We start from the raw sequence: 13,296 nt of genomic DNA, 5'->3' as shown, positions 1-13,296 counted from the left end.
CCAATGGACAGCCAGGGAAATCAACTAATTTTGAACTTCTTTGAAAAATAGAGATCCAGACATTCAAGATCGGTCATCAGCCATTGAATAAGTCGCAGCTACAGAACGTGACAGGCTGCCACGTGAGGCTTCATGAAACAGTGTCCTCATTTCCAGAGCCCACTAGATGTCACTCTCTGCTCTAAAATCTTGGATTTGAACAAACATTCCAATGAAAACTTACCTTTTTCCTAACCAGCGGTGCCACCTATTGAGCTCTGAATAAAAAGACACTGTTTCATGAAGCCTCGTCAGCCCATCACTAGTGACAGGTGACACTCAACAGTGAAATTCTGTCTCTTGTATTGACTGTTCTCGATAACTACAATCGGAAACGCCAACAAATGATTCTCATAAGTAAAATGGAACGAAAAGCTAAATACAGCGGCCACTGTGATGAATGTCACTTGACATTATATATGCTCCATTGTTATCCAGCCTTAAAAAACGTGCAGCCACAAGACAAATAAATAAATACCCATAATACATATCATGACAAAATAAATAAATCGCTTCATCTGCTGCCACAGTGACCCAACCTCGCTAAAAAAAACACATTGACACATTATTCTGCAATTGATTAAATATTGTAAAAAAAAAGATGTAAAATAAACAATGCATCACATACACTCAAACTGATCTCAAAACTGAGCACAGGTGCAGAGTGTTTTCACTGATTCTCTCTGAGATGTTTCTGCAGCTTCATAGAATAAAATATAAGATATTAACATTAATATTAAAACATCTAGACGTTTTAACAACAAAGACTTGGAGTTGTCTGTAGGTGTGCTTGTGAGTGGTTGTTCAGATGGAGTCCTGTCCAGGGTGTCCCTTCCTTTCACCACGTGGAGCTGAAGTCTGAAGTCTATTTTTGTTTGGTCAAATGACGTCGATGACAATGAATGAATGAACGAGACGTTGTGCCAATAAAGGTCGATGGATTGAAGAGAGAGAGAGATGGGGCGAGCAAGAAGGAGAGAGGGGGAGGAGGGGAGAGCTGAGGAGGCACCGGGGGGAGCGCGCAGGAGGAGGAGGAGGAGGAGGTAGAGAGAGACCCTGGCAGACAGCGGCAGGGAGGTTGGACCGGGAACAATAGAGAGGAACGAAGCCTTCAAGCTCCAAACAAACCGAGCTTAAAGAAAGAAACCCGGGCTGAGGATGGAGGGAGGCTCGAAGCGAACCAGGAACATGTGAGGAATAACGGAGTGTTTCCCGAAGCGGAGGCGGAATTCGTGCGGTCTTTCTTTGTCGGATTGTATTGAACCGGATCCCCGGCATGAACCCTGCAGAAGCGGCCGAGGAGGCGCCCAGCGACCCGGACACTGATGCCTTCTACAAAACAGGTAGGGAGACCCGGCCCGGCTGTCACCGGCGGAAAGAAAGCCGCCTGTTTCGGGGGTAGAAAGGAGGCGAAGAATGAGCTCCGCGGTGCCAGTAAAGACCGCGAGCCATTCAGATCAATCAGCGTTGGACGTGCAGATGTGTGGTGGTTGGAGGCTTTTGTATCGTGTGAGCTCATGTCTGATGCTGATGCTTTCTACGGCAGAAAGAAGGCGATCGCCTCCATGCAGCAGCTGGGAGCAGTATGAAAAAATGATTCAGTGATTCTAGACAAGTCTTCCAAGAAAAGCCTCATAGCCAAACCACCTGCAGACAACTTGTGTTGGAGGCGATTATGACCAGTTTTTATATCGCCATCTGCCTGTTTCATTGATTCTTGACTGCAGGTATTGATCTCAGCCTGTGGTTGTGTCTGTAGCTTTTATAGGAGTGTGTGTGTGTTGTGTGTGTGTGTGTGTGAGACAGAGGAAGAGAAATCACCTCCAGTCCTCATAACAGGGAACTGGCTGACATATGTTTGACAGAAGACACTTTCTGAACAGACCATGGATGTCAGTGACACACCCAGTCTCTTGCTGTCAGTTGGAGGTTTAATAGAAATTAAAATGCAGACCTTGTTACAAAATGTTCTTGTTGATGTCATGTTCAATGATATTCTGTGGTTTTAACTGGTGCCAACAAATTCAGATTTGAATGGAGTTTACCTGTGGCACACCTCATGTGGAGAAGTTTGGAGACAATGTTTTGGACACGTCGGAGGGGGACTGTTATAAGTAGAGGTACCCGGTGAGAGGAGACTCCAGGGAAAATGTAAATGAAAGAGTGAGGTTTACAGGTGTGACTGGGGAGGATGATCTACAGAAGCTAAGGTGGAGGAGGACGACTTGCTGTGGCAACCACCAGACATTTGAACTAAGCTGGTGGTGTTTATCAATGGCATTGAATGGGATGGTATGATAGTTCATCAGTGTATAGTCAGGTTTTTAGCTCGGATTCTGAGAAATGGTTTCTAAATTTTGTCTTGTGTTGCGTTGCGAACATTTTTATAGCAAGACTCTGTTACTCTTCTTATTTCAGAATTAAATGCTGATTTTAAATTGCTGTTGTATTTGAGTCTAGATAAAAAATGTTACCTGGAAGATCCCACCAATAGCACTGCTCTTCCATGCCACGTCAACCAATAAAATGCTAGCAAAATACCAGCTAGACGTTGCTAATCTCGAGATTTCGTGCCAAAAAATAATACAGTGCCTGTGATTGCTAAGATGCGACACGCACTTTGACATAAGAATCAACAAATTCTAATCCAATTCAGCATAGTTGCCAGAGAGAAACATGCTTTTCATGAAAACCAGCATGATCACACTACGAATAGGGCAGTTATTATTGGAAATTTAAGGCACTCAGCTGAAAAACAGTGGGCCAAATTTCTCATGTTTTTCAGCTCAGAATGTCCCCAGGACCCGTTTTCGTATCATGGCCCAGATGAAAATATACACAGTGGTACCTCGGTTCTCGACCACAATCCGTTCCAGACGGCCGTTCGAGAAGCGAATTGTTCGAAATCTGAATCGATTTTTCCCATTAGAATGAATGGAAAAAGAAATAATGCGTTCCAAGCTTTAAAATAGTCTTTTGTAGGAGTGAATGTAGAGTGTCTGCTGCAGGTGCGCTGTTCCTCTATGTGTGTGGCCGCTGCATGTGGGAGGGGTTGCCGAGTGAGTGACGTCTCTCCAGAAGTGAAGAGGTGCCCGGTGCGTGTCCAGCTCTGAATGTGCGCTTCTGTGCAGTTTGGCTGTGACAAAGTCATAAACCAAGTAAGGCTCTGTCCCAGACTCGTCTCATCCCTGTCCCAGCTCCAGTCCACAACAGGACAGGAGCGAGCACCTCCCCTGTGACACTCTACCACGGTCCAGTGCGGAGACAGGAAAGGTTTTACACCTCAGTATGAAGAAACAACAGTCAGTAAATGTAGCTAACGTGACACGTCTGCATACAGAGGCTGCGTTATACACAATAACAAAGTGCGTCGTGGGTCAGCTGATCAGTCCGCGCATGTTCTGGCTTTTTTCGGGGGCGTTCGAGTTCTGGACTTTCGTTTGAAATCCGAAGCAAAAAAATCTCGAAATTTTTGTTCAAACTCCAGGACACTACACAACAAAACCAGCAACAGTTGAAAATGTAAGGAAGTCCCACATTTCAAAGTTGAAATTTTGTACATTCTATGAGTTCAAATAATATTAGTCAGCACGCGCCTAAATGGATTCCTTGATCGATCAATTCTGTCTATTGATACAGAAGGTAGCAGACTTAAGTGGCCCTGTTGATCAAACGACACAATAGATCATCAATCAAGCTCCATTCGTCTTCCAGGCATCGCGGAGCAAATGTACTTGCCCCCTTTAATGGAAGGGTCACTGCCGATCGATGGTCTGTTTTACAGTGCTGGAGTGAAAGCATCATCATAGGGAATGGTTGCAGAAATAATCACATCAATTGGTATATCCGCTTATTGTGAGCCGTGCTCTCTAAACCTCCATGACCTTTTCTTAGCATTTCTGTTGGACTGCCCTGCCAGTAGCAACCAGCAGCTGTTTGAATAATCCCTGTAAAAGTCCCCTTTAAAACAATCAGCTGCTCGGTTTGCTCATAACATGTTAATGACCGATCTGAAATCTGGTTACCTGCTTTTCATTTAGAATGGATTTCTCTCCTCCATCAGTGCTGCCATCATGGATGTCTTGCTTCGGTGCCGTCAGACTCTGTAATTGCGTTCAGACGTCCTCCTCCTCTTTCTTCCACTTCATCCTCTAATCTCATCCCTTTTACATATTCTGCCTTCTTTTTCTATGACACTGAATATTTAAATCAAATGAACAAGCTATGATTCTTCGCCGCTCTTAATGTCATTGCTTCGATGGGGAGAGAGGAACCTTGACTGAACCCCTGTGAAATCTGATCCATCCAATTACTGGATAAATTCCTTTTATACCTTCACTCATTGTGTCTGTTCGCAGGATTTATTTAAACCACAGAAGCGCTTTTTTAATTAACATTTGTGAAGTTGTTTGGCAGGGAACCTAATTGGAGCGAATCCAGGTTCTAGATTTCAAAGATCGTAGTCTTGGGATCATGGAATTCTGAACACAGAGATGCATTGTGGAGCAGCTTTTTTTTTTTTTTTTTATTGTAACTGAGCCATATTGTAAATTACAATTGAAGGTTCAAGACCTTCAAAAAGCTGACTCAAGGTGTTCACCTCTTAAGTGGTAAAACTTTGGTGAAATTTCATAGTCTATATATTTACATAAAGTTTTATATATTTTAGTTTTATATTTATTTATTTAGTTATATTTTTTTAAATTATATCTAAAGCCAATAACAAGGTATGAAAGGTTTAAACATAATATCACTCCCTGTTTTCCATTTTCAATGAAAGACAGGTTTCTCTCTAAAAGTACAGACAGCATCATAGACTGCTCATCCATCAGCATCAAAGGGAAGTCGTTGTTGACATTCGTAAACTCTGCCAGCGGGAACACTGCTGTCTCATATTGGAACTAGTTTATGGTACAAATGATAAATGAATTTTAATTTAATCCAACACTGTGTTTTGATGATTCTTTCGGGCCACATAAAATGTCGCAGCCGGCCAGATATGGCCCACATGCCTTGAGTTTGATATTGGTAGTTTAATCCTGTTGCACCACATTGGCAGCATCATAACTTTTAAAGAAAATACTTCAGGTCATGTGATCGGAATTCGAAAAGGTAGCTAATGCCAATGCTAATGTTGCGGAAATGTAAATATGTTTTTCATGACTTACTGTATCTCCTCCTTTGTTTGTATACACTGCCTCCTTTTCTGTAATTTAACAAAATGAATGCAGCTATTCGCAACACAACAACAATGGTAGTTACTAAATGTTAGTTTTTCGTCCTGCAAGCCACGTGTTAGTTGATATTGGTGCTCATTTTTGCTTGTAGCTCCATCAACATAGACGTGTAGGTGAATGCTTTCAGTGATAAATATGTCTGGTTCGCCGTTACATCCAGTAGTGTGAGTTTTTGCCGATAAACCTCAAGGTCTTTTAGAGCCCTCTCATTCAGCTTGACAAACAATTGTACTCCACCATACAGTCGTTGGCACATATAACTGTTATCGAGCTCTGAACGGGTCATTTAAATGGAACCAATTGGTTTGTATGTATCAGCACTACCATTATTTTTAACAATAAATAATAGTCTACAAGTCACTGTTGCAGCTCTACCTGACACCATTCTGGTACTTTCAGCCTCAACTCCTTTTATGCTGTTTGTTGTCTCACCATGACTCACTCTGACTCACCTTTCCTCCTTCAGTGACTTTTGAACAAGAACTGCCATGTTGGTGACATTTTGCACAAGAACTTCAATGGCTGTGCATCGCTGGAGTGTGAATACGTGAATACTGCGAGGGTCTAGTCAATCAAAAAGTTTTCTGAAGAATCACAACAGCCTCTGATTCGAGGCTGACGTCAAAGGAAAGTGCTGGCGGCGTCCCAGTCTTATGTTAATCAGCGCTTTATAAATAGGATGCTAAATTATCAGACGGAAACAGGAAGTGACAGGCATGCCTTCAGATGCATGTGTTTATCTGACAACTGACGCCAGCTGGTGCCGCCACAATCATGGCAGAGTATTCACTTTCAGCCAGAGTCAGGTGAAGCAGCAACTGGAAAGTTCAAGAGGATTTAGCATCCGCCTCTATAAAGTTTTATTTCTGCTGTTTGGCTGAACCCTTTCCTGACATAATCTCTGAACCCGCTTGCAGCTCAGTCTGAACTTGTGAAACTGGCCATTGTGTTTATATCAAGATGCCAATTAAATCAGATTAGAGACAAAACCAACGGGTGAAATTACAGCATGAGACGTCCTGGAAAAGGCAACACTCTCACCACCTGCTGTATATAGTAAATGCACCACTCATTCCTCAGTCCTCTTCGCTGGACAAAATAAGTGTAAAAGCTCCCTTTCTGCCAGAACCGTTGCATTCCCACTCAAAGGGATTCATGACTCCAGCACAAGTTTCACCAGTCAGTCGATCTCATGTCGGGTCCTTCCTTCAGTTGCCTCTAATCTACTCATTTGAACTTGTCCTTCACCATAAACTCAAAAGTGTGGATGCTGGCCTGACCCACACTCTCTACTCTTGTCAGCGTGAAGGAGAATATGTCAAAATGAGGTGTGCTTTTTGAAACGGTTTACTTCACCGAAGCCCAAGACTGCGGAGCTCACGGTCACTGACCCCCGTTGAAGAAGAGTAGGCTTCAACCATGTATCCACCGTTTTACCGCACAAGAAAGATGGGAATTGGAGAAATGAAAAAAAGAGTTTTTAAGAGTATGAAGACGTGTAGTAGTAGTGTAGTATTAGTAGTGTGCAACAGTGAAATGACATAGTCAACCACTTTGGTGTGGTGCGTCGACCAGTCCGTGACATTCTCGTTGCTTTTTGATCGCAATCCGCTGTTGGAAAAAAATGGCTATTACCCGATACAAAACTTCAAAATAATCTCAACAAACATATATTTCAAACCATAGTTGGCTCAATTAAAATTCAACTGTTAAATTCCAAACATATGTTTAACTCTATGCAGGTGTTAACAACATTTAATATATATTTTTCTATTTTTTTAATGACTGTTTACTACACTATAATCCGTGGGTGTTTATTCAAGTAATCTTTATGTATTTCTTGACCATTGTGCCATTTTCCAAACATATTTTTGTCCTTTTTTTTGTAAATATTCTTTCTGTTGAAGCCAATTTGGGTGTTATAAATTTACACTCCTACTGTCTCAGGTTTGCATCTCACTGCTGTGCTGTGTTAGTGTCGCACTGGCGAGTGTGTGTTTGTCTGGCATGACACATCCGACTCTGAAGTGTGAATGGGAAACATCTTAGCGTGTCTCTGTATGTGTTTGCGTGCCGTGAGAACAGACACATTACATGGATGAATGACCAGTAATCCATTCATTCACTTGCACTGCTTCCTGCAGGATTAGAGGCAGATTAACCTGACAGAGCGAAGGATGGGGGGCCAGAAGAGGATTCATTGGGGATGTAACTTGGGATGAATTTAGGAGGGTTAAGTATTGCTAATCACAATTTTAGCCGCCTACTGGTGGTGTGAAAAATCAATTATGGAATTTGGGAGTGGATTAATTTCTTGTCTTACATCCCTGATTTGCATGTCATTGGCAATGTGAGGGTTTCTGGTTCACACGTAGGAGACACTAGATGTTTGGACGGTTGACTCTCATAGCATGTGTCGGTCCTTTAAATGGAGTTGAGCTTAGGTCAGTAGAAGAGTGGAGGTTGTTGAGTGTGGTGGTCCATCGCAGGGTCTTGTTCAATATGCACTTGTCATGGGATGGAAGTAAAAGAAATGAACCTACTACTACAACTACTATTAATAGCATGGGTTCCGTTAAATGTAAGCGATCGTGGCACACCGCCACGTCTTAAATGAGAGCCGCCACACTTTCAGAAAAATGGTCAATTTTTAAAAAAAGATGAAATCTCACAACATTATAACAAAGAACAACAAAACAAGCGGCTAACACATATCGCTTCACAGAGGTGGACATGATAGTGGTGGTTTTCAGTGTGTTTAAAACAGAACAAATCCAGAAAGACACCTCATAATGACTGAAGTCTGTTGGTTGTGGTCAAAACTTTCCCATCTGCTTCAGTGCTTAGAGTGTACTGTCACTGACTAAACACTGAACTGGCTTGGGTTTCACCGGGCTTCTGTCTTGGTCAGATGAGTTACAGTTGTATTCTCATCCATCAGGTGGATCCACCTAGTTGGCGGAGCTCAGAGAGTAAAAGTTATAGATGATTCTTGCCTGGTCTGATTTTTATTACCTGTTACGACCAATTTGGCTTTCTGTCCGATCTGTCCTACTCATCCTGCAGTAGTTAGGGGACACGTCTCATGTGTGAACTGCTTTAAAAAAACAAACTCCACATTTTTCTCCCCGATTAAGTGCTGTTGATGTTTGAACACTTGCTTACTACAGGAGCTGCTGTCGACTCAGATATAGCTCATTCCTCTCCTATCCATGGTACCTGTCACAGGTAGCAGTAGTTCTTTCAACCCCCTTTGCGACTCCTGGTGTTTATTTTGGCCCCTTTTGTGATGTGCATTGCACATCCTCAATGGTCCTCCTTAAAGGACTACCTTAAAAGGCCCTATGAGCCCTATGATGTCGAAACGCTGGGAAGAACTCCACTATATGCTCCTTACTAAATCCGCAAAACAACAGAAATTATCATAATCAAGACTCTGTCTCATAGTGATGTCCCCTGAATTCATACCGTGTCTTCGTTGTCCTAAATCACCATCAAATGAGATGCCAACGCAGCAAAACAGCACAGCCATTTTTTCCTGAGAATGGCATAAATAATATCTAAACTTTCATCCATAAATATTTGAAGCGACTAAATCACGAGGTGGAGCAACATCTCTGGTAACCGAAGCTGCTTCTCAGAAGTTTAGATTCATTTTATAGAGACACCTCCTAAAATAATGTTATCACAGCATGAGGTGTTTCTGACTCATTCATTTATGAACATGCAGATGACCTCCGTGTCATGTGTGCAGGTCACAGCAGGGACACGCCGGTGCCATCTGGGGATAACATGTTATTAAAGTGTCATTCCTCAAAGCAGCTTTTGTGCTCAGATAATCCTCACACATGTATGATCCATCGCTTATTAACACAGATTCATATACGATCTGCTGTCAGGCGTCGGATTATTACTGTGGTGGTGTGGTGTGTTACCAACACAGACCTCTGATTTGGTAAACAGTAGCTTTTACAATATTTTGGGCTATTAAATTGAAAGATTATGATAAAATAAATGTGAAATGAATTATACCCAGTGCAATGTGGCAATATTTTAAATATGCGAACAACATTTTGGGTATTATAAGACTAAATAAATTCTTCCCTAGCAATACTTTACTTTTAATTTATCGGAAGCATGTCACTTTCTGTGTGCCGTTTGCAAGTTCTCCTCCTCATTTTTTTTGGCCGATACCGTTTGCTGATTTTTTTATAAAGACCCGACAAGCCGATGCCATTTTTGCCATTTATTTATTTATTTTTCCACAACCAAAACACGTATAATAGTCACCGTTTTATTTAATTCATTACATGAACCTAATAAATGACGATATAACTGAACAACACTGTGTAGAAAACATTGCAATTTTCAAAGCAAAATAAATGACAAATTAAACAATACAAAAGCCAAAGTCTTAAATGAAATAAATAACTCTTATTCTCTTGTCAATTAACGGATCTAATCCCCAATGTAAACTTCATTCATCACCGGAATGTTGCCTTTTAACCTGACATGCTGCTGCTCTTTACAGTGCAAGGAATGGGTGTCTGTGGTCCAGGTGTGCTTTTAGCTACTGAAAGTTCTGGTCTTCATACAACAGAACCCGGCTGCTCATCCTAAACAATAAACTATATGAGCATTGGTTTGGCCTGAGGTTTGCTCCTGTTGGCTTAGCTTTCGCTCTGTTAGTAGTGTGATTTTCTTGAAAAATGCCTGCTCTGTTATCGACTCAATAGCATTATTCATCATGTATGAAAATAAAAAATATACATTGGTGTATATTTGTCATTTGATCGGCCGATCGTGCTGATGTCATAAATGCCTATATCGGTGCCGATAAATCGGCCGGCCTATCAACCTTGACCTTTTATATTCACACTCATGAAGTGTTTAGTGTGTTGTGACAGCCAATCGGTTTGCCGTGACAGTCTGCCCACAAGCAGCACATACTGGCGCGGTGGAGGAACAGTCAAAATGGTGACAGCCATAAAGCTTGTACCTCTATAACATGCACACACATTAGAAGGTTGCATTTCTATTTCAAATGTTTTTTTTTCAAAAGTCATGTATAAAAATCACCAAAAAAATGTTGCATCCTCATGAAACCTGATCACCATGAGGGTTTGCTCGTGCATTTGTTTTATCATTTTGTACCTGCTGGTGCTGGAGGCCTGTTTCTTGGTAATGAAATATTTGTAATGTACAGAAGAGCAATGAGGAATCAGGAGATGCGGTTGTTTGCTTCCTGAGTCATGGTGAGGAGACTCAGAGGGGAGGAGCTTCTCATCCATTATTGATGCGTGTGTGTGCATGTGTGTGTGTCTCAGCCCTCCATCAACAGGAACAATAAGATGCTGTAGAGACACTGGGATTCCCTCCCTCCTTCTCTTTGTCTCCCACTCCATCCAGTGTCAAGACCAGTGGCAGATGGGTGTGAAGATTCAAGTGTGTGTTTTATGTGTGAGCTCAGGCCACCTTTTTTTGGGGTGGATTAGCCCTTATTACCCCACCGGGGGACACAGCGGACGGCGGAGTGTTAAGTAGATCAACACAAAGACAAGATTTCCTCTTTTGATCTGAAACTCTCTCCAGACTCCGCCCTTGTTAAAAGCTTCCTTGGACAGCTGCAGCCATATGGTGTGTGTTTTAGAGAGAGAGAGAGAGAGCGTTAACGTGATGAGCTTCCGCTTAGAAAATAATCGATCCCGAAAAAAGATTTGACTGGCATGAATGCAAGTGTGTTTCTTGCTGATTAGCGGTGTGGGCTTAATATATCTTGATGTTATTAACTGCTGTGGGCAGGTGTTGGCACACACACACACCAAGACAAAGGCTGAGAAGCTCTTATGCTGATAGACCTATTGAATGAAACAGTCAAGACACAGTTTGCTGCGTTGGAAAATAAAAGATATAAACATGATTTATTGGATTCAAAACATAAGGCATTTACTCTTCACAGAAACAGTTTTTAGCATCAGGTTTTACTACATTTTAAATTCTTCTATCTTCTCAACCATCATTTTCTTGAGACTCTTTGCAATGATGCTTCCTATTGGATAAAAAGACGTGCGAGACAAAGATCGGAACTTGGAGCGTCATAAGGCATTATTATCCTACAGTTGCTTGTTTTAAATACAATGCAGTGAACTTAACCAACTCAGAGTTAGAGATGGGCGATACATTTTTGTACAGGGTTTAGAGCTGAATTCCCACAATGAGAATTTAACACCTCGCCATAAATTTGAGAAACACAAGCGCAGCATTGGACTTGGATGTTACGCAGTGATTCCCAATTCGCATATATGAAGCTCTGCAGTGTCTGACTGTCCAAACAAGTTTTCTGACACGGTTGTCTGACTTGAATTGTAAGTGTCATAATGAGATATCGGATATCGATATCGGCTGCGGAATCGTGTCGTGCAGCACTACAACTTGCTGGCATAACAACCGGAACATATAAGTCTCTGTTTACATGTTGCTATGATTCCTATTTGACTACAAGTTCACAAAACAACAGAACTCTTCTGTCGCTTGTTGTGTTTGAAAGGTACGCTGGGTTCTGCCTTGGATATTTTCTCAGATTAGGCATTGTCTTCGCAGAGTGAGAGGGAAGAAGAAGATGTGTCACCTGGGTGTGTCCGGGGCAATTAAGAGAGCGTGTTTCTCATCCTTGACGGTCTTTCTCGACGGTCTGCCTTAAAAGATGGAGTCCTCCTCCATCGACTGATGGTGAGGGATTGCTGACACCTCTGTAACTCTAGAAAACGCCCCCCACGCTGGGAAAATCTCTGTGTAGAGCTTGAAGTCTACGCCCCTAATGTGCTGAGAAGAGCACTGGTAATGTCATAAAATGCTCTTTTTAGAGACACTGTTTAGTCCTCCTGCACCTCCTTTATATTCCTCTGTGTCCTGCCATTGACTTTTATAAGTGCTGCTATCTTCATTTTCAAACCCAAATCTACTTAATAGTAATATTTTTGTTGTTTAAGTCTAGAGGAGAACTCAAAGCTAAGTGACTTTTTCTTCTATCACAACTATCTTGCAGATTGGACTGCATGGTAACAACCTTTCACCTGGTTCAGACTTTCATTTACTGACTAAATCTACCACAGATTAAGTTCCTCTGACCCACTACGTGCATATAATATTCTGGCTGATTCGTGTACACAGTGGGGAATCGTGTCTGACCTTCCGTTGGTGAAGTGGCTGTACAAATGAGGTTTTCCCACCTATAAATACCAGATGAGTCAAAACTAATGCCTCTCAGCATTACATCATGACTGTGATGTGACACACACACACACACACAACCAGGCTCACACACCGGGCTCTTCCGTCCAGAGCATCAGCACACTTGACCCGCAGTAATTACTCACTCTTCCTTTAAAAGTGTCTGTGCGTGTGTGTGAGAGTGTGTTGTTGAAACAGCTCCCGGGTGACTGTGGAAGTGTTGAGAGCAAATAAGAATCCAGAGAGAGTCACTCAAGACCTGGACACCGGGCTATTGATCCTCCCTAATCTCTTATTGATCCATCAGTTGTGTTCCTGTCGAAAATCATCGACTGAGTTGTTGAGTTTGCCGGCAGGACCCATTTGCTGCTGAGCTGTCCGGCACGGTTGTGTATTGCAATATTTACTTAGATAAATGGAAGGACAAGACGGCAGATAAATTGCGCTGGCCTGTCAAGAGAGGTGGCATTAAAACTGGAATGGTGAAATTAAACACACAGGAAGTGTTCATGAGCATCCTAGGAGTGGAACTACCATCAGTTGGGCCCGATGATTTGAATCACGGAATTGGCTGATAAAAACGGAGTCTACTGCTTAACACAGAATATCATGAAAATCAGTGAACAAAAAAAAAAGATGTCTGGTGAAAACCGCCCTGAAGCATTTTCGGGTGGGACAACAAGCCGGCAAATTAGTTCCACCCCCGTGGAGAACCATGGCGAACGTAAATATGCCTTCGTCAGCAAAAAAAGTTACGAAACTGTACGCTAACGCCTCGATACAGAGCTGA

At 42.2% G+C, this 13,296-nt stretch overlaps 1 protein-coding gene across 4 annotated transcripts in view; it reads left to right on the top strand.

Moving 5' to 3' along the window:
- Positions 1–1,078: 1,078 nt before the first annotated feature.
- The window catches only part of kalrna (kalirin RhoGEF kinase a), a 94,915-nt gene continuing 82,697 nt past the window's right edge, over positions 1,079–13,296 (top strand). For all 4 annotated transcript variants that reach the window (XM_053878070.1, XM_053878069.1, XM_053878067.1 and 1 more), the window contains exon 1: positions 1,079–1,382. In XM_053878070.1, coding sequence (XP_053734045.1) covers positions 1,316–1,382 — 67 coding nt within the window. In that variant the 5' untranslated portion in view covers positions 1,079–1,315. The remainder of the gene's footprint in view (positions 1,383–13,296) is intronic.

This window comes from Synchiropus splendidus, chromosome 10, assembly GCF_027744825.2.
Source record: "Synchiropus splendidus isolate RoL2022-P1 chromosome 10, RoL_Sspl_1.0, whole genome shotgun sequence".
Classification (NCBI taxonomy): domain Eukaryota; kingdom Metazoa; phylum Chordata; class Actinopteri; order Syngnathiformes; family Callionymidae; genus Synchiropus; species Synchiropus splendidus.
This window is presented reverse-complemented; position numbering and strand designations above follow the sequence as displayed.